The sequence below is a fragment of the Strongylocentrotus purpuratus genome, unplaced genomic scaffold (assembly GCF_000002235.5).
Source record: "Strongylocentrotus purpuratus isolate Spur 01 unplaced genomic scaffold, Spur_5.0 spur5_scaffold_3, whole genome shotgun sequence".
Taxonomy (NCBI): Eukaryota; Metazoa; Echinodermata; class Echinoidea; order Camarodonta; family Strongylocentrotidae; genus Strongylocentrotus; species Strongylocentrotus purpuratus.
In genome coordinates, this window is record NW_022145609.1 from 20,698,942 (window position 1) to 20,724,805 (window position 25,864).

Below are 25,864 nucleotides of genomic sequence, written 5' to 3' on the forward strand. Positions count from 1 at the left end.
CCTTAATTTCTCTCGCGGCACCCCAAAGATGTACGGCACCCTGGTTGAAAAACACTGGATTAGAGGATTTGCGATTAATTTCGATCATTCTCGCAACTCTTCTAGACCTCTATAGCAAATACGATCGCAGTTAGGACTTTCAAAAAAATCATGCCAAATGCAAATCGAAAAACCTGATTAAACCTGACGTCACCTGTGACCTTTGGGAAAGTGCAAAAATTATGATAGAACATTCGACGTAGAGTAGGCAGTTGAGTTCTTCATGGTCATTGCGGTCATGTTTTTAAAAGACTTACAAAAACAGAACAATAACAACATCGAACATTGCAATCACCTATTTTCATCGCTTACGTCATCATCCTCACTGCACTACACATGGTCATGGTCATCAATGTAAATCCCTTTGGTAAATCCTTTCGCTCTTTGGACCACGCCCCCTCTACTACTAGTACGCGACGCGATGACTTCATTGCTTCGAGTGTTACCTTGCTAGTAGTAGCCCTCATATCAAAGTCGCAGCGCGGCGTATGGCAATGATGATGGACCTACGTTTAATATTGTTTATTGGAAGCCTTTTCCTCCTTTTATCTCCAGACCTATTTCAGACAATTCTTGCTCAAGAACAATACGGTACGTAACAGACATTATGTAATGTGAGTTTCGCTAGTTTATAAGGAGAATTGGGAAAATTGTACGGGCGAGCGCGGTCAATAATATCGTCACTATCATAAAGATCCCATTGAAACGCGTGTTAAATTTAATACACGCATTTCAATGGCATGTCGACGTCGATGAACTTGTACTATTGTAGAGTCTAATTGTACTTAACTTATGACGGTTTCTTCTTCTTCGCTATAACATAAGTAGAGGCCACTGCACCGTCGGATGTGTTCTTGTACTAATGTAGGTGCTGTGCAGGTGTTTATACAGTGAGATGGTGCCCTGCTGCCCAAATTCAAAAATTCCTTTTTCTTCACAGTCACATGGCTTTAATTTTATTTTCAATAAACGGTCGCGCTCCCAAAGTATCACAAACTGATTGGCTGATGATAATATGTTTTACGTCATTAGCAGCTTGGAAAGAGGTCACAAACAAGTAGACTTTGATTACCGGTATTTATTGCTTTGCCTCAATATTATTTAATGAAGGCAAAAAATAGAACTGAATAAATATCAAACCCACAACTCCAACGTAGGAGTAGGCCTATACTCTATACGCTGCCACTACCGATCGAGTTAACAATGGGTTGATGAAAGGTGGGTTTGCATGATTATTTACAAAACTTCTCTCTAACCCTACGGTTACCATGTGTGCATGCGCAGGTTTAGCTAGTTCGTAAGCTAAACTAGCTACATTAGCTAGCTTGACTCTTGGCGAGCGGGTTTATTGAAATTTAAGCCGTAAAAATCACAGGCTGTCGTGTAAAGAAAAATTACGCTTCCGGGTTTATAGGATTGGGTAATGGAGATGGGAATTCTAGCCGTTACTTACTACATGTAAGTCACAAGTGGTAATATGAAATGTGATATTGATATCTAAGTTCTAGCCTTAATTGGCACCTACCCCTGTCATTTCTAACATGCTATATCTCTCTCTCTCTCCCTTTCCATTTTCTCTCTCTCTCTCTTTCTCTGTCATTTCCTTTTCTTCCATCTCTCTCTCTCTTTAGGTGATAATATGAAATATGATATTGATAATGTTTGGCATAGGATGATAATGAATAAATAATAAATAATAATAATAATAATCAAAATGGTACTTATAAGCGCTTTCCACCGGAGTCTATAAGTGCTAAGTGTTCTAGCTAAGTGTTGTAAGTGTCAAAGTCTCCAAGTGCTAAGTGCTAAGCCACTAACTAAGATGCATACCCCTGCAACTGCGTAAAGAGCGATGTAAACAAAACCTAAACAATAATGCGTTTGTAATCGCCCCTTCCCGCACCAAAACTAGCCTTACACACTGGCTTTGGGGTTTGCTAGTTGACTCTTCTTTCTTCCCATACAAAGCACTTTGAAATTAATTGGTCAAGAATTGAACCAAAAATGTGAACATTTGATACCGGAGTGATATTGATTTGCTTACCCACCTTCCATGATTCCTGAATCCTGATGATAAAGACTCGATGATACATGCAATTTACATTAAAAAATCCTAAATTAAACATTCAGAGTATTACATTCTGTCCCATTTTGCCCAATCACAGCTTTTTTAACTAGTATAGGGGCCTACCAACCACCAAAACATGATATGCTCTTGAAGTAAGGGATTCCATATGTTGCTATACTGTCGTCAAACTATGAGCTTCAAATATTCCTTCTACAAAGAGATATTGCAGATATTACTCCCGGTGAACTTTAAAAGGCTTGTTAAGTAGACCACTTATCACAGGTATACATGCTGGCATAGAATAGGGCGTGCACGGAATTGACGGAACCCAATTCCAAGTCAGACTTGGGCTCTGTGCGTACAAATATGCAGGGTTTTCCTCGACCATTTACCTATAGAATGCCAGATAAAGTTTTTGTAAATTGATTTTATCCGTTTATAGGTCATGCCCAATTATTTCAAGCCAGGGGGCTAACTTCTCAGAAATCCCATTGAAACTTGTTTCGTAGAATTAACACACGTTTTCATGGGTCCTACCAAACCGAGACTCCAATGAGGATTTGGCAGACGAATTTGGAGAGTTCTTTCATGATAGGATTGGCGATCTTGTCAATGGTCTTGAAGTATCCTGTAATACGATGGACTTCAAGAGTCAGCCTACCTCAAAAGCAATATCTCAGTTTGAACAGGTGTCTGAAAGTACTGTTCGAAAGGTAATACGGGAGAGTCCTTCAAAATCATGTCAACTAGACCCCGTGCCTACCTGGTTGATGAAAGAGTGTTTAGATGAGCTCCTGCCATTCATAACTGAACTTATCAATCTATCCTTGTCGTCCGGAATAGTACCCGCAGCATACAAGAAATCTCACATGATTCCACTTCTGAAGAAGAAGCAATTGGATCCAGATGAATTCAGGCATTACAGGCCAATCTCCAACTTGATGTTCATTTCAAAGGTCCTTGAGAGGATTGTCACAGCTCAACTTCGTGCATACCTAGAGACGAACGACCTGTTCCCGTGTATGCAGTCTGCGTACAGACAGTTCCATTCAACAGAGACTGCCCTCATCAAAGTCTACAATGATCTGCTACTGGCTGTCGATAGAGGGCTAGAGGCTGTTCTGGTTTTGCTTGATTTCTCGGCTGCTTTTGAAACCATAGATCATGCCAAATTGATGTGTCGTCTGCGTCATGATTATGGATTTGATGGAAAGGTACTGCAGTGGCTTGCTTCTTACCTGGAGGACCGTCATCAAGTTATTGTTGTCAACAGAGTTCCTTCTAAAGCATTCCCACTCCCCTGGGGTGTCCCCCAAGGATCCGTTCTAGGACCTCTGCTCTTTTCACTGTACACGGGTCCGCTCAGTGAGGTCATCCATGCTCATGATGGCGTCATGCATATGATGTATGCCGACGATACGCAACTGTACATAGTGCTCAAGCAAAGTGATGCTTCCAGTTGCATTTCCAAGCTCAGCAGATGCGTCAGTGACGTGAAAAGCTGGTCCTGCGGCAATAATCTTGTGTTCAACGGCACAAAAACAGAAGTTATGCATATAACTTCCATGTTTCGCAATTCCAGTGTGCTACCTGATCTTGACATGGATGGCACAACAATCACTCTTTCCCAATCTGCCAAGGATCTGGGAGTCACGGTGGACAACGTGCTAAATGTGAACCAGCATATACGCAATGTGTGTCGTATCGCAGCTTTCGGGATCCACAAAGTTGGAAAACTGCGAAAATTTCTGGATCAAAGTTCTACTCATCGTCTTGTTAATGCCCTTGTAACTTCCCACCTTGATTACTGTAATGGACTATTAATCAATCTCCCTAGCTCTCATTTAGCCCCTCTTCAACATATTCAGAACACAGCAGCACGCCTCATCACACGTACAAGAAAACATGAACACATCACACCGATCATTCGTTCACTACACTGGCTCCCCCTCCAACAACGTATCAAATTCAAGATTCTCATGCTGACATACAAGGCCTTTCACAAACTTGCTCCCTCATATCTCTCGGCACTCATCACTCCTAAAACTCGTACTTCATCTATGCGTCTCAGATCGTCATCCACAGCACATCTTCATCTTGCCCCAGGCCCTCGCACCCACACCCGCTATGGAAATCGTGCCTTTTCTGTCTGTGCCCCCCAACTTTGGAACAATCTTCCCCATGAAATACGCGAGTCCCCAACCTTAGAGACATTCAAAAGTAAACTTAAGACTTATCTGTTTAATATGTAATGTAATGTAATCATGTTTGTTTAACTATAAAGCTTTATGTAAATATTAACTATTATTATTGTATTATTGTTATTAAGAATTTGTTATTATAATTATGTATCATGTATTATATTTTTGTAATTTGTAAGTTAACATTACTTTAATTTTATTTTTTGTTAAGCGCTTAGAAACTTTGTATTAAGCGCTATATAAATGTAATTTATTATTATTATTATTATTATTATTATTATGGGATGTCCACAAAATTCGACTAAATGACTGTTTTGGGAAACTGCCCCCCAGTTTAATTCTCTAGAAATCAAGAGAGCTCAAAATTTTCGTTCACAGCAATTCCTTTTTCTTTTTCATTCTGTAGATGTGAGGCTGGTGGGAGGATCGACTGCTGCTGAAGGTCGAGTGGAGATCTACTACCGGTCATCGTGGGGTACAGTATGCGACGATACATGGGCCAGCGACGAGTCACAGGTGGTGTGTCAGCAGCTGGGTTACTCAGGAAATGCAGAAACTCACGCCAAGGCTGCCTTTGGTCAAGGAACCGGAACAATCTGGTTAGACGACGTGAATTGTATTGGGAGCGAGACGTCGTTGTCATCGTGCACCCACCGCGACTGGGGAACCAATGACTGCAGTCATGCTGAAGATGTAGGGGTCAGATGTCAGACAAGTGATGGTAAGATTGCTTTAAAATCTAAAATCCTTAAACTGGATCCGAATTCCAAGTTTAGCAAAACCTGTATAGAAAGTCTGCCAAGGGGACAACAAACGTAGTTGTTATCTGGGCGAGTGGTCTTTGTAGACAGGTTTACTTTAACATGTGTCACAACGAGAAACATCAGTGAAGGAATACAAGAAAAATGTCTTTATAAACAGGTGGTCTTTCTATACAGGTGATGGCTAAAGCAGGTTTGAATATCCCCTTGTGTACCGGGGTAATAATAGGATTGCAGGCCCCTCAGAAAGAAAAGTATAAATACTGATGAGGCTACCCTGGGTAAACTAGACACGTTATCGTTATTATCATTGTTATTCTTACAGCAAAACCTGCGCATAAAGACCAGTCAGGGAAGACTAGAAATGCAGCATTCATAAGCATTTAATTGTTGGCTATCATTCCCTCGCCTGGCTCACCTGGCTTACTGCTCCACTTGAGTCCCTTCCATACCTGCCACCTACCAATAAAATACAGTATCCAGACACCTACCCCCTGGACAACCTTCCCCGGATAACACCCCCAGGATAACCACCCTCCGGATAACCACCCCCAGGATAACCACCCTCTGGGACAACCACCCCTCCGGATGACCACCCCTAGAAATAACCTAGAGGGTGGTTATCCTGAGTGGTGGTTGTCCTAGAGGGTGGTTATCCTGAGTGGTGGTTGTCCTAGAGGGTGGTTATCATGGGGGTGGTTGTCCGGAGGGGTGGTTGTCCTAGAGGGTGGTTATCCTGAGTGGTGGTTGTCCTAGAGGGTAGTTATCCGGAGCGGTGGTTGTCCTAGAGGGTGGTTATCCTGGGGTGGTTGTCCTAGAGGGTGGTTATCCTGGGGGTGGTAACACTGGGGTGGTTGTCCTAGAGGGTGGTTATCCTGAGTGGTGGTTGTCCTAGAGGGTGGTTATCCTGAGTGGTGGTTATCCGGAGGGGTGGTTGTCCTAGAGGGTGGTTATCCTGAGTGGTGGTTGTCCTAGAGGGTAGTTATCCGGAGGGGTGGTTGTCCTAGAGGGTGGTTATCCTGGGGGTGGTAACACTGGGGTGGTTGTCCTAGAGGGTGGTTATCCTGAGTGGTGGTTGTCCTAGAGGGTGGTTATCCTGAGTGGTGGTTATCCGGAGGGGTGGTTGTCCTAGAGGGTGGTTATCCTGAGTGGTGGTTGTCCTAGAGGGTGGTTATCCTGAGTGGTGGTTGTCCTAGAGGGTGGTTATCATGGGGGTGGTTGTCCTAGAGGGTGGTTATCCTGGGGGTTGGTTATCCGGATGGTGGTTGTCTAGGGGGAAGGTGTTCTAGAACCATAAAATCCATGTAGTTTTATATGCCCTTTTTACAGAAATACTACCAGATAGCATCAGATGTGAACAGGTTCCAACAAATGATCCTCTATTTTGCTTTCTTCTGTAGTTTTTGCTGCAGCCCTTTTTGCCCGGCTGGGACATTCATTGTGGAAATACTGTCTTTTACTGATCCCTGAGGGGTACATGCATGAATAGCATTTACATTAAAGAGAAGATTGAGTTCTGGGAAGAGGTGAAAAATAATTTGTGAGCGTTAACATTCCTATTATGCAAGTGTGGAAGAACATGAGATAAGACATGTTCCCTAAAAGGCATGGCTCTTCAAATGCCTTAATTCATACTCTAAATATGTCAAGTAACATCGTAAAACTCGGGGTAGGCTTTTTACGCCACGTGGTCGTGTAGTCCCATATAAATCTTTCCGTTTACAGTGTTTGTAACTTTACCAAGACTTCGCCAAATTTCTTATCATTTTGATGATTCCAGAACCTTGCAATACACACAAATTCTTATATGCTAGATGATCAACCTTTTCTGATCAATTCCACACCGTTTCTTTCACAATGCAATCGCATGACCAGAACTCAACTTCATCTTTTTTTAAATACAATAATCCAGAAAGATGGGAGGTCTAAATGGTAACATACTTACATTCCATTCCGTCTGCGCTTCTTGGGGTTGAAGAGACAATAATACATGAAAAACGGTCTAACGATTCACAATACATGTTGTACATTCAAAGGAGAAGACCTTTTTGTTAAATCACATCATTTTTCATGGAAACTACTTGGAATTTGAATCCGAATCATCAAGCTGTTCACAATGTTGAGTCTCTCGCTGCTTATATTACTGAGTTTATTAATCTTTTTGTGGACTTCATCCACTCTCTAAAGAATACCTAGAAATATTATTCCTTATTTTTCTTCTTCTCTCTAATAACAGTCAAGGGTAGTCATTAAATAAGAACACAACACAAAAGGATATTTCTTTCTTTACTCTCAATCCCCTTTCAAAACTCAGCAGTCCTCTTTAGGAGCCCCCACATGGGTGGAACCATGGACCTAATGAAACAAAACTTTGATTTTTTTTTTCAGTTACCGAGGGATCGCTGAGACTTGCTGGAGGAGCGACCCCGAATGAGGGACGGGTCGAGATTTACCACAATGGCCAATGGGGCACCGTATGCGACGACAACTGGGATTTTACTGATGCTGACGTAGCCTGCCGGCAGCTAGGCTACCCGGGAGTCGCTGTATTAATCGACGGGGGTACCGGGTTGGGGCCAATCTGGTTGGATGAAGTGATTTGTTTAGGCTCGGAGTTAAGGCTTTCTTCATGCCTCCATAGTGGTTGGGGAGTCAATAACTGTGGTCATTCCGAAGATGCAGGAGTGCGTTGCTCATCCCCAGATGGTAAGATATTTGTAAACTTAATCCTATAAATTATAATAAGGGCACTTGTATAGTGAAGAAAACTAGGCTTGTTTTTAAACTTATAGGTCTATATCTGATCCAAGGAGAATTGTTACAGTTTATCCCTGAAGGGGCTGTTTATTTTGGTACTCTCTTAAGCTATGGTCACAACGCAGATCGGGGACCGACCAATTTGTAGCCTGCTCGGTCGCCGCTGGAATTTAGGCATCGCCCAACAATTTTTGAAGAAGTCGAGCAGGCTTGTAGAGCCCAAGCGATGCCTGGGCAGTGCCTTGTCAATTTCCTGTCAGTCGCTGGTTGATTTTAGGTCAAAACTGTGCGAAATCGGGGAGCTCCTCCAGGCGGCGTCCCGGCAGTGACCGACTGATGACCCACCAGTTCCTGAGTGGCCGGCCGGTGATCGGCGGGGCACCAAAATACGCTCGGTGCCCAGGAGGCCGCCGCCCGGGCACCGACCTAATTAAGCGTTCGCCGTCGAGTGATTTAGGTCAAAATTTGAAGTCGCTAGGTAGACCGATTTTGAACTCCCTGCCCGGTGACCAACTGATGTCCCAGCAACGACCGTGCGGCGCCAGGGCGGCGACAGCTCAGCAGCCTTTGACCTAGTCGATTAGGTCTGTGCCCGGGCGGCTAATGCCCGGACACCCAGCATATTTTGGGCGGCAAGTGAAGAGGGAGCAGGCGCTGCCCAAATTTTAACTCCGCGCTAAAACTTCAACGGCGACTGAGCGATGTCCTAAGAATAAGCGGTGCTCAGGCGAAATTGGCTAAAAACTCACCACCCGGCCGCCGAGCAGGCTACTTTTTTGGGTTGTGACCATAGCTTTAGCCTAGGGGAGTGCCCCCTTGGAATATCGACCAGACCTTGGCATATAAGAGTATCTCATAAAAAATAAGTCAATGAAGATTCATGTCTATGTGTCAAATGGCTTTTGAATAATTACTAATTAACTAGTCACACATCTGCGTTGTGTACAATATATATGGGGTAATAGCAATAGCCCTTTTTTTACCCATCGCAGTACCATTTGTACCCTTCTGTAGAAATTAAATAAATTTGGTATCGAAAGATAGAGGTCGGGTGATTTCTGCCGTGGTCCTTTTAGGGTAAAAAAACCCAAAAAAACACCCAGAGTTTTCGACAGGCGGTCCGGATCGACATGCCCTGTGGTCCGGACCTTGAGAAGCCCTTCGCTAGACCAACTCCTGACTCCCATCAAAACAAGACCTAGGACCCACATGGGTGGAACTATAAACCTATTTAAATAAGACTTTGAATTTGTTTTTCAGTTAACGAGGGATCGCTGAGACTCGCTGGAGGAGCGACCACGAATGAGGGACGGGTTGAGATTTACCACAATGGCCAATGGGGAACTGTATGCGATGACAACTGGGATTTTACTGATGCCGACGTAGCCTGCCGGCAGCTAGGCTACGCGGGAGTCAACAGATTAATCGACGGGGGTTCCGGTTTGGGGCCAATCTGGTTGGATGAAGTGATTTGTTTAGGCTCGGAGTCTAGGCTTTCTTCATGCCCCCATAATGGTTGGGGAATCAATAACTGTGGTCATTCCGAAGATGCAGGAGTGCGTTGCTCATCCCCAGATGGTAAGATATTTGTAAACTTAGTCCTATAAATTATAATAAGGGCACTTGTATAGTGAAGAAAACTAGGCTTGTTTTTAAACTAATAGGTCTATATCTGATCCAAGGAGAATTGTTACAGTTTATCCCTGAAGGGGTCTGTTTATTTTGGTACTCTCTTAAGCTATGGTCACAACGCAGAGCGGGGACCGACCAATTTGTAGCCTGCTAGGTCGCCGCTGGAATTTAGGCATCGCCCAACAATTTTTGAAGAAGTCGAGCAGGCTTGTAGAGCCTAAGCGATGCCTGGGCAGTGCCCAGTCAATTTCCCGTCAGTCGCTGGTTGATTTTAGGTCAAAACTGTGCGAAATCGGGGAGCTCCTCCAGGCGGCGTCCCGGCAGTGACCGACTGATGACCCACCAGTTTCCGAGTGGCCGGCCGGTGATCGGCGGGGCACCAAAATACGCTCGGTGCCCAGGAGGCCGCCGCCCGGGCACCGACCTAATTGAGCGTTCGCCGTCGAGTGATTTAGGACAAAATTTGAAGTCGCTAGGTAGACCGATTTTGAACTCCCTGCCCGGTGACCAACTGATGTCCCAGCAACGACCGCGCGGCGCCAGGGCGGCGACAGCTCAGCAGCCTTTGACCTAGCCGATTAGGTCGGTGCCCGGACACCCAGCATATTTTGGGCGGCAATTAAAGAGTGAGCAGGCGCTGCCCAAATTTTAACTTAGCGCTAAAACTTCAACGGCGACTGAGCGATGTCCTAAAAACAAGCGGTGCTCAGGCGAAATTGGCTAAAAACTCACCGCCCGGCCGCCGAGCAGGCTACTTTTTTGGGTTGTGACCATAGCTTTAGCCTAGGGGAGTGCCCCCTTGGAATATAAGAGTATCTCATAAAAAATAAGTCAATGAAGTTTCATGTCTATGTGTCAAATGGCTTTTGAATGATTACTAATTAACTAGTCACACATCTGCGTTGTGTACAATATATATGGGGTAATAGCAATTTTGGCTGCGGACAGTGCAGCCCCTTTTTTACCCTTCGCAGTACCATTTGTACCCTTCTGTAGAAATTAAATAAATTTGGTATCGAAAGATAGAGGTCGGGTGATTTCTGCCCTGGTCCTTTTAGGGTTACAAAAAAAAAAAAACACCCAGAGTTTTTGATGGGCGGTCCAGATCGACACGCCCTGTGGTCCGGACTTTGAGAAGCCCTTCTAGACCAACTCCCAACTCCCATCAAAACAAGACCTAGGACCCACATGGGTGGAACTATAAACCTATTTAAATAAGACTTTGAATTTGTTTTTCAGTTACCGAGGGATCGCTGAGACTCGCTGGAGGAGCAACCACAAATGAGGGACGGGTTGAGATCTACCACAATGGTCGATGGGGCACTGTATGCGGCGACAACTGGGATACTGCTGATGCTGGTGTAGCCTGCCGGCAGCTAGGCTACCCGGGAGTCGACATATTAATCGACGGGGGCCGTTCCGGGTCGGGGCCAATCTGGTTGGATGAAGTGGCTTGTCGTGGCTCGGAGTTTAGGCTTTCTTCATGCCACCATAGTGGTTGGGCCGAAATCAATAATTGTGGTCATCCCCAAAATGCAGGAGTGCGATGCCTAACTGCAGCTGGTAAGATATATGCAAACGTAAAGGGGAAGTCCATCCTGATATTTAGTTTCTTTTAATCAAAAGCAGAAAAACAAGTAAAACAGAACAGTAGAAGTTAAGGATAAGGTTTTATATATATGGTTGGGGAGTCCTGTGGTCATCCCACAGATGCAGGAGTGCGATGCCTAACTACAGCTGGTAAGATATATGCAAAAGTAAAGGGGAAGTCCATCCTGATATTTAGTTTCTTTTAATCAAAAGCAGAAAAACAAGTAAAACAGATCTGTAGAAGTTAAGGATAAGATTTTATGTATATTTAAAGTTTTAATTGATCTTTCCATGATGTATCTTTCTCTGATTATTTGGACTGTACTGAATATTTCCATTTTCTCTAAAGGAAATACTCATTTATACATGCCACTTATATATATAATTATTGGATTTTTTTTCACATCCCATTTATGAACTAGACCTAAATCGTTATCAACAACCAATTGTTTATTTATATGCAACCAATTTCCTGTCCTAAATTTGATTTGTTTTAAAAAATTAGCATCATTTCAGTTTGAAAGAGAATTAGAGATACATTACCTGGTTATATCGGTGTCCAAAAAAAAGTTTACAAAGAGCTTCGACCAGCAAATTTACCTTGTTGTAAAGGTATCCCTGATGAGCGTTCTTTCAGCCTCTGGACTATCGGATTAGTTTAATCTAAAGATAAAGTTGAGTTCTGGTCGTGGTCGAGTGTTTTAAGGTGCTATAGACTGGAGATGCGAAGGTCTAGGGTTCAAATCCCGACATGGCACTAATATCCCTTAACAAGATATTCACCTATACACTTGCTACCCTCCACCCAGGTGTTAGAATGGGTACCCTGGCTGGAATGCTCCCCTGGGAGTGGAGATTGTGCACACACCGGAGTAATAATATATCTGTGAAGTGCTTAGAGACGTCCGAGATGTATTAAGCGCTATATAAAAGCTGAATATTATTATTATTCTATTGTGAAAGAAACGGTGTACTTGGAATCGATTAGAAAAGGTTGATCATCTAGCATATAAGTATTGGTGTGTTCTGCAAGGTTTTGGAATCATCAAAATGATAAGAAATGTTGCCTAGTCTTGGTAAAGTTACAAGCACTGTACACAGAAAGATATACAGTATATGGGAGTAGACGAGCATGTGGCATAAAAATCTGTCCCGATTTTTATGCTGCTGCATGCCATTTTTAGAATATGAAGGCATTTGAGGGACCATGCTTTTCAGGGGATATTTTTACTCTGATGTTCTTACACCCTTGCATAATAACAATGATAATGCTCACAAATTATTTTTCACCTCTTCCCAGAACTCAACCTTCTCTTTAATCTGTATGTGTCTTTCAGATTTAGAAAAGACATTGAGACTCTCCGGTGGAGCGGATGAAAAAGAGGGGCGCATTGAAATCTTTCATGACGGTGAGTGGGGCACCGTGTGCGACGACAGCTGGGACATCCAGGATGGAGTGGTAGCTTGCCGACAGCTTGGCTACTTTGGCGTTGACACGGTGTACGACAGAGCTCATTTTGGCGAGGGTTCCGGGACTATATGGCTTGATGATATGCAGTGCAGGGGCACGGAGGACAGGTTGAGTGATTGTTCTGGAGGAAGTAGTTGGGGAGTCCATAACTGCGGTCATTCGGAAGATGCCGGAGTGAGGTGCTCATTGACTCCGGGTAAGTCTCGTGAACGGGATTGTCCTTTTGTAATAATGACAACAAAACATGTACAGTCAAACCTGCTTTTGTGACCACCTGTCTACAAAGACCACCTTTCTACAAGGACCACATTTGTTGTTCCCTTGAAAGTGGTTTCTCATTTAAACATGTACTAAAGGTACCTGCCTATACAAAGACCGCTTTTTGTATTTCCCTTGGGCGGTCGCTGTAGGCAGGTTTGTCGTACCTGTATGTCAATCAACATGGCACAGCTACTGATAATGAACTACCGGTAATCTAAAAGAGAGCAGAAAAGTCAGAGAAGCGGTCTGGTGAAAATTGAACAAAATAGGACACAAAATGTAAAATTTAAGGTTTTGCAAAAGGACTATAGTGCCACGGCGGGACTCAATCCGTGAACCATGTTGATGTGATCTAAGGTCCATTGACTTTTCCACCAGACCACCATACTTTCATAGATCAAACAAGTTTATCAATATTCTCCATTTTGAAACACTCAAAGTAACAGTTATTATCAATTTTAAAACGGTAAAATACTGCCCTACTTTTGCACGTGAAGAGCTCTCTAAATATTGCTGCGATTTGTGAAGTCACTCTAGGGACCGATTTAGCATAAGCAGACGATGTCCTATAACGATGCACACATTTGCAGTAACTGTTTCATCTTTTGCCTCACTATAAATTTCGGACATGGTTTCATTTTGCTGAAGAAATGCAGCTATATGAAAAAAAATAGAGAAATCAGTTGTAGCTTCACAATGGATTGTAAGAAAGAAGCAATTCAGCTACATACACAGTTGCATGTGCGGCGTTTCAATCAGGAACGGACACCATCCAATATATCGTTCGGTGAGCTTTTCAAATAGAAAATGGGCTGATATTTCAATTGTTAGTTTTGTCAGTTGATCATTTATCCTTGCACTGAATTTTCCTTAGCAAAGGATTATAATTTTCAGCATCAGCATCACTTTCCATTTACAATGGTGTGTATTATACGTTTATGTTGACAACCAATCAAACTCTTACAATTGCAAAATAATTGCACTGAAAATATTTTCATTAGTTATAGGATGATGTGTGCTCATGCAGGATTGTTCCCTGATGTGACTGACATCATCAAAACATCACCAAATTCCATCGTATAAGCCAATTCCTGAGAATTTCTTTATTTGTGTCAATTTTTTTTAATTGTCTGATAAGCAGTTGATCTAAAACTTATGTGAATATCATCTGCAAACTTCCTGGTTTCTCGGGATAAATTATTCGCCATACTTGTAATTTGTAATTTTCATTGAATGTCCTCTGTCACTATTTGAATGGCACAACTATGTGTGTATATGTCCGGTAGTTGCTTTTTGTGTGTGTGTGTGGGGGGGGGGGGGGGGGGGGGGGGGGGGGGGGGAGGTGATTTAATCATTGACTTCAAATAACATACTGGTACATCTTTACTGCTTTCTGATAATAATCCAAACTTGTGGATTGTATTTTAGAATCGGTTTACTTGATTTGATTATATTTTTTCTATTAATTTGTCCTATTTAATACATCAGTTCTACCCCTTGTTAATCATTGACTGGTGTAGGCAATGGAGAAGTGCGATTGGTCGATGGCCCCTCAGAACGGGAAGGGCGCCTGGAGATCTTCAACGCCTTTCAGTGGGGTACCGTCTGCGATGATAGCTGGGATAGGGCGGATAGCGAAGTGGTCTGCGGGCAGTTGGGCTTCTCTGGGAAAGCGGATTACTTCATTGCCACTGAGAAGGGGTATGGTAGTGTGGAGGGCCAGATTTGGCTCGATTCCGTGTCGTGTGATGGGTATGAAGAGCGATTGGAATACTGCACTCACAGCGGCTGGGGAGTACACGACTGCACACATTCAGAAGATGTCGGTGTAGCATGCCCTGCCAGCTATGCATCAGGTGAGAATACATGAGGGCGGATCAAGAATATACCAAAGGTGGATAGGGGGGGGGGGGGGGGGGACGCCTAATGCCCCAAAAATCTCTGACAAGCAACAGAAAACAGAAGAAACAAAATTACAATTTGCACATGTCATTTTGGAGTCTTCTTTTTATAGGGCCACATGCTGGATGTGCCCCTTAACCCTATATAGCCCAGGCTATTTTGAAACTGCATAGCCGGGGGGGGGGGGGGGGGGGGGGGGGCGGGGGCTTCTAAGGCCCCCCCCCCTATGATCTCGGCCGTAAAACGACCTATCGCCGCAAAAAATTGCATGCATGTCAAGTGATTTAGAAAAATTCACTCATTTGCATATTTATGGTAATTTATGCAAATATGGTAATAACATTCACATTTCTATCCATAAATCATATATTCTTCATATTTAAACATTAATTTTCACTACATATATTATTTAGACCATTTGGGATAATAATGCAGCCCAAAAAATTGGAAGAGACAGGCAAATTACTTATGTTATCTATTGTTTTGATAATTTCTTATGTATTTCTTAGTTTTTTTAACTTATGTATTTTATTGTTTTTGTTGTTTTATTTCATTTCAACTATAATTCAACTATTTTGACCCCAAAATAAACACCTAAACTATGAACAAGACCAAATAACCAATGTTTTATCTCTTTATTTGAAAAATGAGATTTCCATACATTTTGTACACAAATCACAAAAATGAGCGATTTTTTTCGGGCTGACATGCAAAGACAAAAGGACACGTGACTTTGTAATGGTAGGTTCGATTTTCGAAAAATTTCTTTCAAAAGATGCGCAAGACTTGAAAGAAAAAGTCACAAAATTCCAGTGCAAGATTTTCTTGCGTTAAAAAATTATTGCGAAAAATGTCGAGGGGGGGGGGGGCTTCTAAAGCCTCCCCCCTTCCCCGGGCTAGATAGGGTTAAACCAACTATTTTGTATTTTTGTTAATCAATGGTGGTCACTCGTATATGGATGTGTTCCTCATGCCCCTGTAAAAAGCAGTTCAAAACTGGACTGTATGTGGTCAGTTGTGCAGCGGTGGCATAAGACAAATGCACATCATACTCTGAAATGGCCTGGTGCATGCAAAGTGTGAATGATAAGACTACATGAAATGATGATCTGTTACATCAAAGGAAATCCAATCTTAAAAGTAAATTGCTCTGAAGGAAAAGCAGGAAAATCAGTTAATATGAAAATCTATTAATTGTCTGATCATGAGGAATTTTTATATTGAATTCTACATTTTTCTTTTCGTCACTCTTGGTTTCCCTGTTTACAGGAGGAGGAGGTGGTGGCTTATCAGGAGGGGCAATAACTGGAATCATCATCGGATCTATATTTGGAATAAGCTGTTGCTATTACTGTTGTTGTAAAGGAGATAAGAAGAAACCGCCAAACAATGTGCAGATAACGACCCAAACAAGAATCGAAGGACCTCTGGAGTCAGGAGCTATGCTTAGAGTCGAGGATGGGGACAACATCCCTCCAGCCACTGCTATCGATCCTGACCCCGGAGAACCGGACCTCCCACCCCCATCGTACGATGATATCGGCCAGTATTCGTCGTATGGTGGGCTAGGACCGGAGGGGGCATACCCCCCACCAGCATCGGCACCAGCATACCCCTCTGCACCCCCCTCCTCCATGCCCTACCCACCATCATCTACAGGTGCTTCCGTTACATATCATTTTCCTCCTGGTGATTCGGGTGCGGTCCCGTCTCCACCTCCTGCTTATCCCGACAGCTAATCCTCTTCCGATGTCGCATATCGAGGGTTCAGTGACACAAAGACGTACCGGTAACTCCATATTTTGCCAAAATACGTATTTGATGTCAAAATGTTCAGAAAAATGTGGGCTTTCCAGGAAACACAAAGACTTTACTCCACCGACACCCCATAAAAGTCAATGGCTAGTGAAACATAGACTTTACTCCTTAAGGCCCAAGTGCTCAGTGACACATAAACCACTTTTTCTCTAAATGGCCAAAATGGAGTTACGTCTTTGTGACACTGACCCCTCGATATCAAAGTAGATGCAATTCCTTATGACTAAAGGAAGGTTTTCTATACGTTTTTTTTATGCAAATGATCATCTATTACTTGTACTTTTCATTATGTACTCGGTTGTAGCCACTGTACATGAAGATTCCCAAGTTCTATTGGGTTGTTTATATTATGTGTCTGTCCATCATGAGAAAGTTATCTTTTGTCAGATTGCAAGTTCACTCTGATATCTTGTTTGTCATTCATGTCATAATTTTTTTTTTAAATTAGCACCACGTATCAGAAAAAGGAAAATTCAATAAGTGAGAAAAGATAAATTTTTAAAAGTTGTAGTTGATTAAACAGAGTAGCCATCCATTATATAAATGTATTTTATTTGTATTTTTTTTTTTTTTGAACCGAGAGATTAAAAGAGATACCATTTTCTTTGTTCTTAATGAAAAGATGTACATGTAGGGGATCTGTAGGGAATTGAAGGGTTTGTAGAAACCTGTCATAATAGGTTTGAAAAAAAAATTCTTAAAAGAAAACTCGTGAAAAAATATGTACAGCTTCTCACAAAGGAAACCGAAATGTTAAAAAATCCAAACTTTCTCATCCAGATTTTCCTAAAACTTTCTGATTTTTTTCCTCTCATTTCTTTGCCTCGATCAAAGGAAATTTAATTCAAGGAAGGACTTCCCCTTTAGATGTCCTTACAAATTTTTATGAATCTTGCCAGAAAGAACAAAAGATAGACAAATTGATTTGTAATTTTAATAGGTATATAAATTTAATTCTAATTTTATATCAGAGCTTCCAGGTCTCTAAACTTTATTTTTCTCTCTGGAGCATGAGTAAGAGCAAAAATTTTTTTTTTAAGGTTCCATTTATATGGCTACTAGCATTTTAACTCCTTTACTGTGTGTGATATTCCTTGCATTACAAATGTTTGATTTGCTTACAATTTTATTTTGATTACTTTTCTTGTTTTACATTTTTACATATTTTCATAGTCTGTAGTTTAGCCTGATTTGATGAGTGAATTTGTCATGATCTTTAAAATATTTCACAGAACTGTTTGTTACCCATGAACATCATTACTGTTTGCAAGTTCTGTTACCATATTAATGGACATTTATATATCAAGGTTCTGACTCATTTTTATTACCAGTATGTTATGTAGAAAGAATCTAGGCATTTGATTGGAAAACAAAAAACAGAGTGAATAGCAATATTGTGTTTACATTTGGTTGGCCTAAAATATAGAACTCATAGTTGTTACATATAGGATTACATATAAAAATTCATTCTAACAAAAAAAAAAATCTTATTTGTTTGTTTGACCTAAATGCTAAGAATTAATGTGTATATGCTTGTAAGTAAGTAGGCAGGGGACCAACGACTTTAAGTCCTCTCTGAGGGACTTCCAAAGGGCATTGGGGCATTGACTTGGGTCCGAACCCAGCACCTTCAGGTTAGGAAACCAACGCTCTACCACTGAGCCGTCATGCCTCCCTTCTTCCTTTATTGAAATAAAGCTTCACTGCCAGTACTAAAACTTGCTTTAAGTTAATAGCAGACGAGAACCTTAAAAAAGAATGTGTACAGCAAGAATGCATAAAATAAACCCAACTTTTTTTAGCATGTACAGTATCTTATGGGCTAACGGATAAGGGCCGGTATTCAATTCAATACTTAAAATAAGTAAGAAATTTACTAAGTAAATGGCTAATCCAAGAAGTTTACTTATCTCGATGTATTGAGCACTATATAAACACGGAATTTTAATATTATTATTTATTCTAGACTTTTACTTACCCGAGACAAATCTAAGTAAAATACTTACTCATAAGCATTGTGACATCACAGGGTCAATCAAAAGTAATGCACAACTAACGCGTCACAATAAATGCGCGCTAATATAATCGTGCGCAGGTTATAATACTCATTTTTGCATAAGAAAACCATATGCCTGCCAATCAAGGCCTCCAAATAATTGGCCTAAGTCTGGTAGGGAGCAGTCTTAAATTTAGGGTAAATACTTAGCCAAAAGTTTGAATTGAATACCAAAATTGGCTAAGTATTTTATCTACCGGTAAGCCAAATACAAAGTAAAAAGCTTACATTTTGTACTTAAGTATTGAATTGAATATAGGCCAATGAGTATAAAGTAAATTAAGGATAACCTAAAACCTCCCTCACGGAGCCAAAGTCTGACTTGGTGCCCTACAGGCCCTTTTTCTATAGTGCGAGTGAGTAGGGGTGCACTGAGCAGACCACTCACAAGTCACTTTTATTTTCATGGAGAGAGTATTTAAACTTGCAACATATCTCTCTGTAGAATTAGTATTTGAAGCTTTTATTGTGAATAATTATGTAGTATAGTGACATTAAACCCTTAACATGTAAGGTAAAATATATTTTTTAAAATTTTTGGTAGATTTGAAGTTTGTGTAGAGACTCAAACTGCTGTCATGTGCAATTCAGGTAGAGATGAAAAACGAAACCCTGTCATCTGTTTTATATTAATACATGCTTGTGTGCTGCAGGTTATCTTTGTAACATATTTCTGTCTACTAGTTGATATCACTGTCAATTATGCCAACTGTATAAACATGAAACATTTGTGTAACCTTAACCATTTGGTCAATTGTATACAATTTAAGATACAAGTAATATATATGGATGTATTTGAAAATATATTTTATAACGTAGAGCAATCAATGAATATGTCATCAAATTTTTATCAAGTTTATGTGTGTGTGGAACCTGGTACCCTTCGTCTGTCTCTTCATCTCTCCCTCTCTCCCCCTTTCTTCCCCCTTTTCTCTCTTTCTTTCTTTCTATCTTCCTCTCTTTCTCTCTCTTTGTCATCACTCCAACTCTCCCTCTCCTTCACCTCTCCCTTTCTCTTTCTTTTTTAACAAAAATTTGAATTTGATCAATGAATTTTTATGAAATGTCTATATGTTTGATTTTTGATTTATGTCATATGTGTTATTTCAATTTGAATTGCAATTGAATTGTATCTATGTGAAATGGATCGCAGTTCAGCCATTGGCTGCGATGATCTTTTTAATAAAAAACATTTCTATTCTATTTCCTGTATAATGTATGGAAACTCCACATTTATATTTTCCTTTACACGAGTAGAAAATGGTTAATCAGTTTTGATAGGCTTTTTTAAAAAGACCGTTTGCTATTGAACCTCATAAAAGTCCAAAAGAATATGAGCAATTACCATGAATGAAATTGGAGAAGAAATTTTCAGTGTATTCTGTTGGCAATACGCAAGGCTGTAATAAAGGTCAGTGTATTCCCTAACCCAATGACAGTAAGAGCCCTCTATTGTGTAGCCAATGATTTCTCCTTTGCTTGCTACTAAATTTGGCAGATGCAGATATTAGAAACAAACATTAATAATTATAATTTCCAAAGCTCTTTAGAAGCGCATAGGGACGTTGTATAATGTGAAATGCGCTATACAAGAACTGAATATTATTATGAAACAATACATTAATGCAGTTTCTGTGTAAAGAAAAAAAAATTGTTTATAGGCAAACAGACCATACAATTATAAAATTGCTGAGCTGGATTTGTCGTCAGTTACATTGAATGGGTTGATTACTTGTACAGAGCCTTGTATGTTTTATTGTAATTTGTTCATAAAGATATAATATAAATTATAACATATGGTAGATATTATGAAGACTACCTCACATTGGTAACAATTATTTGAATATTTGTAGATTCAAAATTCTTCTCGCCTCTAGCTGTTTTAGAGCCCTATTTTTGTTCTTTATTTTACTTTTAGCATTCCATTGTCATTGCTCTAGTAATCGTGGTGAAGTGCTTTCTTGGTAGATTTCAGGGTAACAGCTTAAAAAAACCTGCCTCATGTCCTCTGTTTCTGCCAGCGATTCAGTGGTTACATAAAATGTTATGAAGTGTAAATTGTATATCATGAATACTATGATACTGTTGGCCAGACACTATTCAGATATGCCAACCTTTACATTCAGCTTTCAGGGAGGTTTCTATCGATTGCATACAGCATAATAAAAATAATCTTTCAAAAAATCAGGGAGGCGTTAGAATTTGTGTGGAGTGACCTATCAAAAAAGTACAAATTTTCAGGGAACCTCCCCCAAAGTCAGTCAGAGAGGGTTGGCATCTCTTCCCTATCCTCTTCTGATGTGATTGTATATGTATTTTTTGTAATATTTAAATGAAATTTTATATGAAACAAACAACTTACATATTGGCTCCGACTCTTTTATTGGAGTTGTCTAGGTGAATTAAAGTATTCATTGTGGTGTGTGTGTGTGTGTGTGTGTGTTGATTGTAGTGATGCATGGTCCTGTACAGCAGTGAAACCTGGGTATAAAGAGCTCTGATGTAACGAAGTATCTGGTGTAACAAGGTGATTTTCCTGGTCCCAGCTCTTTATATTCTTTTGTTTTTTTACCATGATATAACAAGATTTCTGATATAACAAGGTAATTTCTTTGGTCCCGAGGACCTCATTATAACGAGTTTCCACTGTATTAGGACATATACCGGGGAACTCTCAATACCACTCCCCGAATATTTTAGGGTGAATCAAGGAAGTATTCTTGCCAAATGAAAGCTTAACCCTGTCTTACCCAAACTAACATGCTTCCATGACTGACATGAATGTCTCGGAAGCACATGCCCTGTAGCTGCTCATGCACATACTAAACTAAGGAGGGTTTTACCACAACTGAAACCTGGCAGCAGATGGTTGGTTATCCTTTATAATTGCTTCTCTATACAAAGACATAAACATACTTCGTAATACCCATCATGTGCATGACACCGTTTGCAGGACCATGTATTCACAGAATGTTCATATTTGCCCATGCATGTTTTGTAATGGATTTCAGTGGATTACATTTTCCTGGGAAGACGGGGGCATATACATTTCTGTATTCTTTACGATCGCAAGAGTTTGTTACTGGGAAATGATTGGTCCAGAGACGACTGTTGTAACGGGAGTGCCCTGTACCAGTAGGTCCATGCCTGCATGTACACTCTCGTAGTATAAACCGGCTTATGCCATTAGGGTGGGTAGCGTCGCGTCGCGGCGCGTTGACTTGAACGCGACCATTCGTCCAAAGCCCCCCCGGTTTGACCGAAAGGGTGCGTTGGGAGTGTCGCGTCGCGTCGCGTTAACTTGAACGCTACCATTCGTCCAAAGCCCCCCCCCCCGGTATGGCCGAAAGGGTGTGTTAAAAATATTTAAAAAGTATTTAAAAAATAATAATCTTGTAAATCAAGGGTATCGAATAAGAAATAAACCACGTTTGAATAATATTTGGCATCTGTCACCCCCCCCCCCCCCCCCATCACTACGCCAATGTTTTAGGTTTGTTGGCGGGATTAATCGCAACTGTTCCCTTCTTGTTACCCTTTTCTTTTACCTTTTTCTTTTCCTTTTCCTCTTTAAGCTCTACTCTTTACCTTTCCCTTCCCCCATTTTTTGTGGGGAGGGGGGGGGGGGGGTGCCCCTTCTTTTCTTTTCTTCTTCCTATTTTTCCTTCCCTTTCTCTCCTATTTTTCTTTCCCTTTCCTTCCTTCTCTCTTATTTTTTGATGTGGGGGGGGGGGGGGGGGAGGTAACAGCTGGGAGGCAAGGCCCTTTCGCCCCCCCCCCCCGATCTCCTTTCCCCCCATTTTTTCTTATCGTAGCTGATCTCCCTACCTTTCTTTTTTCTTTACTTTTCTCTCCTATTTTCCTTTCCCTTTCTTCTCTCTGTTTTAGGTTTGCTGGGGAAAGGGCTTTTCGCCCCCCCCCCAGATCTCCTTTCCCCCCTTTTTTCTTATCGTAGCTGATCTCCTCTACCTTTCTTTTTTCTTTACTTTTCTCTCCTATTTTCCTTTCCCTTCCTTCTCTCTGTTTTAGATTTGCTGGGGAAAGGGCCTTTCGCCGCCCCCCCCCCTCCCCACAAAAAATGGGGAAGGGAAAGGTAAAGAGGAGAGCTAAAAGGGAACAAAAAAGAGGAAGAAGAAAAGAAAAGGGTAAAAAGAAAGGGGAGAACAGTTGCGATTAATCCCGCCAACAACTTGTGGATCGCGGGGGGGGGGGGGGGGGCGAAAAGCCCTTTCCCCAGCAAACCTAAAACAGAGAGAAGGAAGGGAAAGGAAAATAGGAGAGAAAAGTAAAGAAAAAAGAAAGGTAGGGAGATCAGCTACGATAAGAAAAAATGGGGGGAAAGGAGATCGGGGGGGGGGGGGGCGAAGGGCCTTGCCTGCCTCCAGCTGTTACCTCTCCCCCCCCCCCCACATCAAAAAATAAGAGAGAAGGAAGGAAAGGGAAAGAAAAATAGGAGAGAAAGGGAAGGAAAAATAGGAAGAAGAAAAGTAAAGAAGGGGCACCCCCCTCCCCACAAAAAATGGGGGAAGGGAAAGGTAAAGAGTAGAGCTTAAAGAGGAAAAGGAAAAGAAAAGGGTAAAAGAAAAGGGTAAAAAGAAGGGAACAGTTGCGATTAATCCCGCCAACAAACCTAAAACATTGGCGTAGTGATGGGGGGGGGGTGACAGATGCCAAATATAATTCAAACGTGGTTTATTTCTTATTCGATACCCTTGATTTACAAGATTATTATTTTTTAAATACTTTTTAAATATTTTTAACACACCCTTTCGGCCATACCGGGGGGGGGGGGGGGCTTTGGACGAATGGTAGCGTTCAAATTAACGCGACGCGACGCGACGCTACCCACCCTAATAGCATAAGCCGTATAAACCCGAGACCAATTTAATCCAGTGAAATACATAATAAATCCATATTCATTTAGCGACTTCCACTATATAACAAACATAATGGGTGTAGCGTCTCATACATTCGCACTATACATGTATACAATTTCATGTCACTGTACCGTGCGTCCCCCAAAAAACTATACACTTTTGAAATGGCTGCCGAATAAAAAATATATGATTCTGGGGGGGGGGGGGGGAAGTTTTATATGAATGGAAAGCTCATAAACTCAACTTTCATATGACACCAAAAAGTCCGAAAATATAATTCACGCTTGGGTGAGCATCTGCTCACTTTTGTAAAGGGTATGAAAATTAGGTTGCTCAGGAATTAGCCTTCCAATTTGTGAGGTAAATCCTTTGGAGCTTACAAAATTAAGGGTGATATATGATACATTCATAATTTGATGAGTACTAAAATGGAAAAATTACGGTGGGGGGGGGGGGGGGGTGGATGAAATGGACATTATGAACAAATCAGAACTGATCTATGATAATTCATGTTAGTATCCTTCGTGTGCTTGACTCATAATAATCGCGTGGTAATTAATTGAGTCCAAAAAGTTCGACTTGTTGTACATGCAATATGGCGAGCTTAATTGCTATACCTATATTTTTATGGTGGGTGAACTTTCAAAAGTCAATGGGACATGAGGGTTCCAATGAAAGAGCTAGTGATAACGTACGTCGAGGTGGATGTGCTTTTCGTTTAAAACAAAAAAAAAGAAGAATTTTTAACGAGTTTTGGGGGTAAAAGTCCATAGGATAACGTACGTGTTATTAGGCTGCTAGAATCTGCCGATAGGGGGCGTTCTCAAATGAGACTAAACGGAGCGCGCGCCTAGTGAAATGTCATTCACCCAATATGATACAAATCATATAACCTGGGCAAAGGCATGGGGAAAATCAAGGTGTTTTTTTTTTTGGGGGGGGGGGATAAAAAGAGAAATTAATGGGATAAAAATATATAAAGCAGTTGATTAATAACGAAGCAATGACGTCACAAACTGATAACCAAATTGCAATTTGTGTAGTGATTTTCTAAGTTCCAAAGTGTTTCATACTTTTACAATTTTGTTATAACTTCCTGATAGTTATCCGATTTTACTCAATGTGTTTGGGCTCTGTCACTCTTGTTTTTCTGCATCTATATTAAAAGCAAATTATTTTTAGAGTAGACTTAATACACCAGTTTACGGTTGTGTGCGCCATTTTAAACAAAGCCAATGACGTCCTAGAGGTCATGGATTTATGCGTAAATTAAGATTGCGCACATGCAAATTATGATGACATCACTGCCTGCGCGCTGCGTTGTGCGCGCACATCACATGTGCATGGGCGCAATCTTAAGTTACGCATAAATACCACTGATACCTCAGGTCATACACCAGTTTACAGTTGTGTGCGCCATTTTAAATAAAGCCAATGACCTAGAGGATGATGCGTAAATTAAGATTGCGCCCATGCAAATTATGATGATATCACTGCCTGCGCGCTGCGCGCGCATATCATCATTTGCATGGGCGCAATCTTAATTTACGCAATACCAGAGGTCAGAGGTTATTGGCCCCGGAACAGGGCCAATTTGGCCCTAGCTGTTCCGGGGCCAATGACCCGAGGTCAACTGTCTGCTCATGCGCACTGATACAACTGTAAACTGGTGTATTGGCTTTGTTTCAAAGCCAATGACCCGAGGTCAGCCTGTCTGCGCATGCGCACTGATGTAACCGTAAACTGGTGTATTAAATTTAACCGTATTTGGGACTAACCCTCATGAAATAACTATAGATAGCGGTTACGTATATTTGGTGTTTCACGCTATCGACGTTTATTCCATCTTTTTTTGGAATTACCTTAGGCCAAATAAAATAAAAAAATGTTTAGCGTCCTGTTTTTTTTGAAAAATAGGAAGGAGGAGGCCCTTTTTTTTCTTCAATGGCCGCTCGGTAAATTTTCCCTTTCAGTCGGGCTATTTTTCAAGATGGCCGCCAACATTTTTTTTTTTTTTTTTTTTAAATTTTATCAGAAATAGATCCATTTTAGCAGTGTTTTTCATGTTTTTATTTAATTAAACAAAATATTAAACAAATTCAAAAAAAAAAAAAAAAATATATGAGGCGGGCCCCAAAAAGGAAGCAGGCGGGGACGCTAAACATGTATATATTTTTTAAATGGCCTTAATTTCTCTCGCGGCACCCAATAGATCTACGGCACCCTAGTTGAACAACACTGGATAAGAGGATTTGCGATTAATTTCGATCACTCGCAACTCTTCTACTCTATAGCAAACACGATCGCAGTTATAATTAGGACTTTCAAAAAATAATGCCAGATGCAAATCGAATACCTGATTAAACCTGACGTCACATTTGGGAAAGTGCAAACATTATAATATATAGAACATTCGACCTAGGCATGCAGT

The 25,864-nt window shown here is 41.2% G+C and overlaps 1 protein-coding gene across 3 annotated transcripts; it reads left to right on the plus strand.

Moving 5' to 3' along the window:
- Positions 1–465: 465 nt before the first annotated feature.
- Positions 466–19,380, plus strand: LOC105445123 (deleted in malignant brain tumors 1 protein-like). Of its 3 annotated transcripts, none has more exons than XM_030996176.1 (8): positions 466–630; positions 4,715–5,029; positions 7,458–7,775; positions 9,087–9,404; positions 10,698–11,021; positions 12,386–12,715; positions 14,301–14,636; positions 15,952–19,380. In XM_030996176.1, the coding sequence occupies exons 1-8, from the start codon at positions 528–530 to the stop codon at positions 16,419–16,421; spliced, it is 2,514 nt and encodes an 837-aa protein (XP_030852036.1). In that variant the 5' UTR covers positions 466–527; the 3' UTR covers positions 16,422–19,380. The 3 variants fall into 3 exon arrangements, with proteins under 3 accessions (XP_030852036.1, XP_030852037.1, XP_030852038.1); XM_030996177.1 differs by having other exon boundaries at positions 467–630; positions 15,955–19,380; XM_030996178.1 differs by lacking the exon at positions 9,087–9,404 and having other exon boundaries at positions 467–630.
- Positions 19,381–25,864: the final 6,484 nt, after the last annotated feature.

What these genes read in the sequence shown, in the direction of transcription:
- LOC105445123 (XM_030996176.1), top strand. Translation starts at nt 528, where the DNA reads ATGGCAATGATGATGGACCTACGTTTAATATTGTTTATTGGAAGCCTT. An exon ending in TCTTGCTCAAGAACAATACG is followed by an intron (nt 631 to 4,714) that starts GTACGTAACAGA and finishes TTCATTCTGTAG; the next exon opens with ATGTGAGGCTGGTGGGAGGA. An exon ending in GAGGTGCTCATTGACTCCGG is followed by an intron (nt 12,716 to 14,300) that starts GTAAGTCTCGTG and finishes TGACTGGTGTAG; the next exon opens with GCAATGGAGAAGTGCGATTG.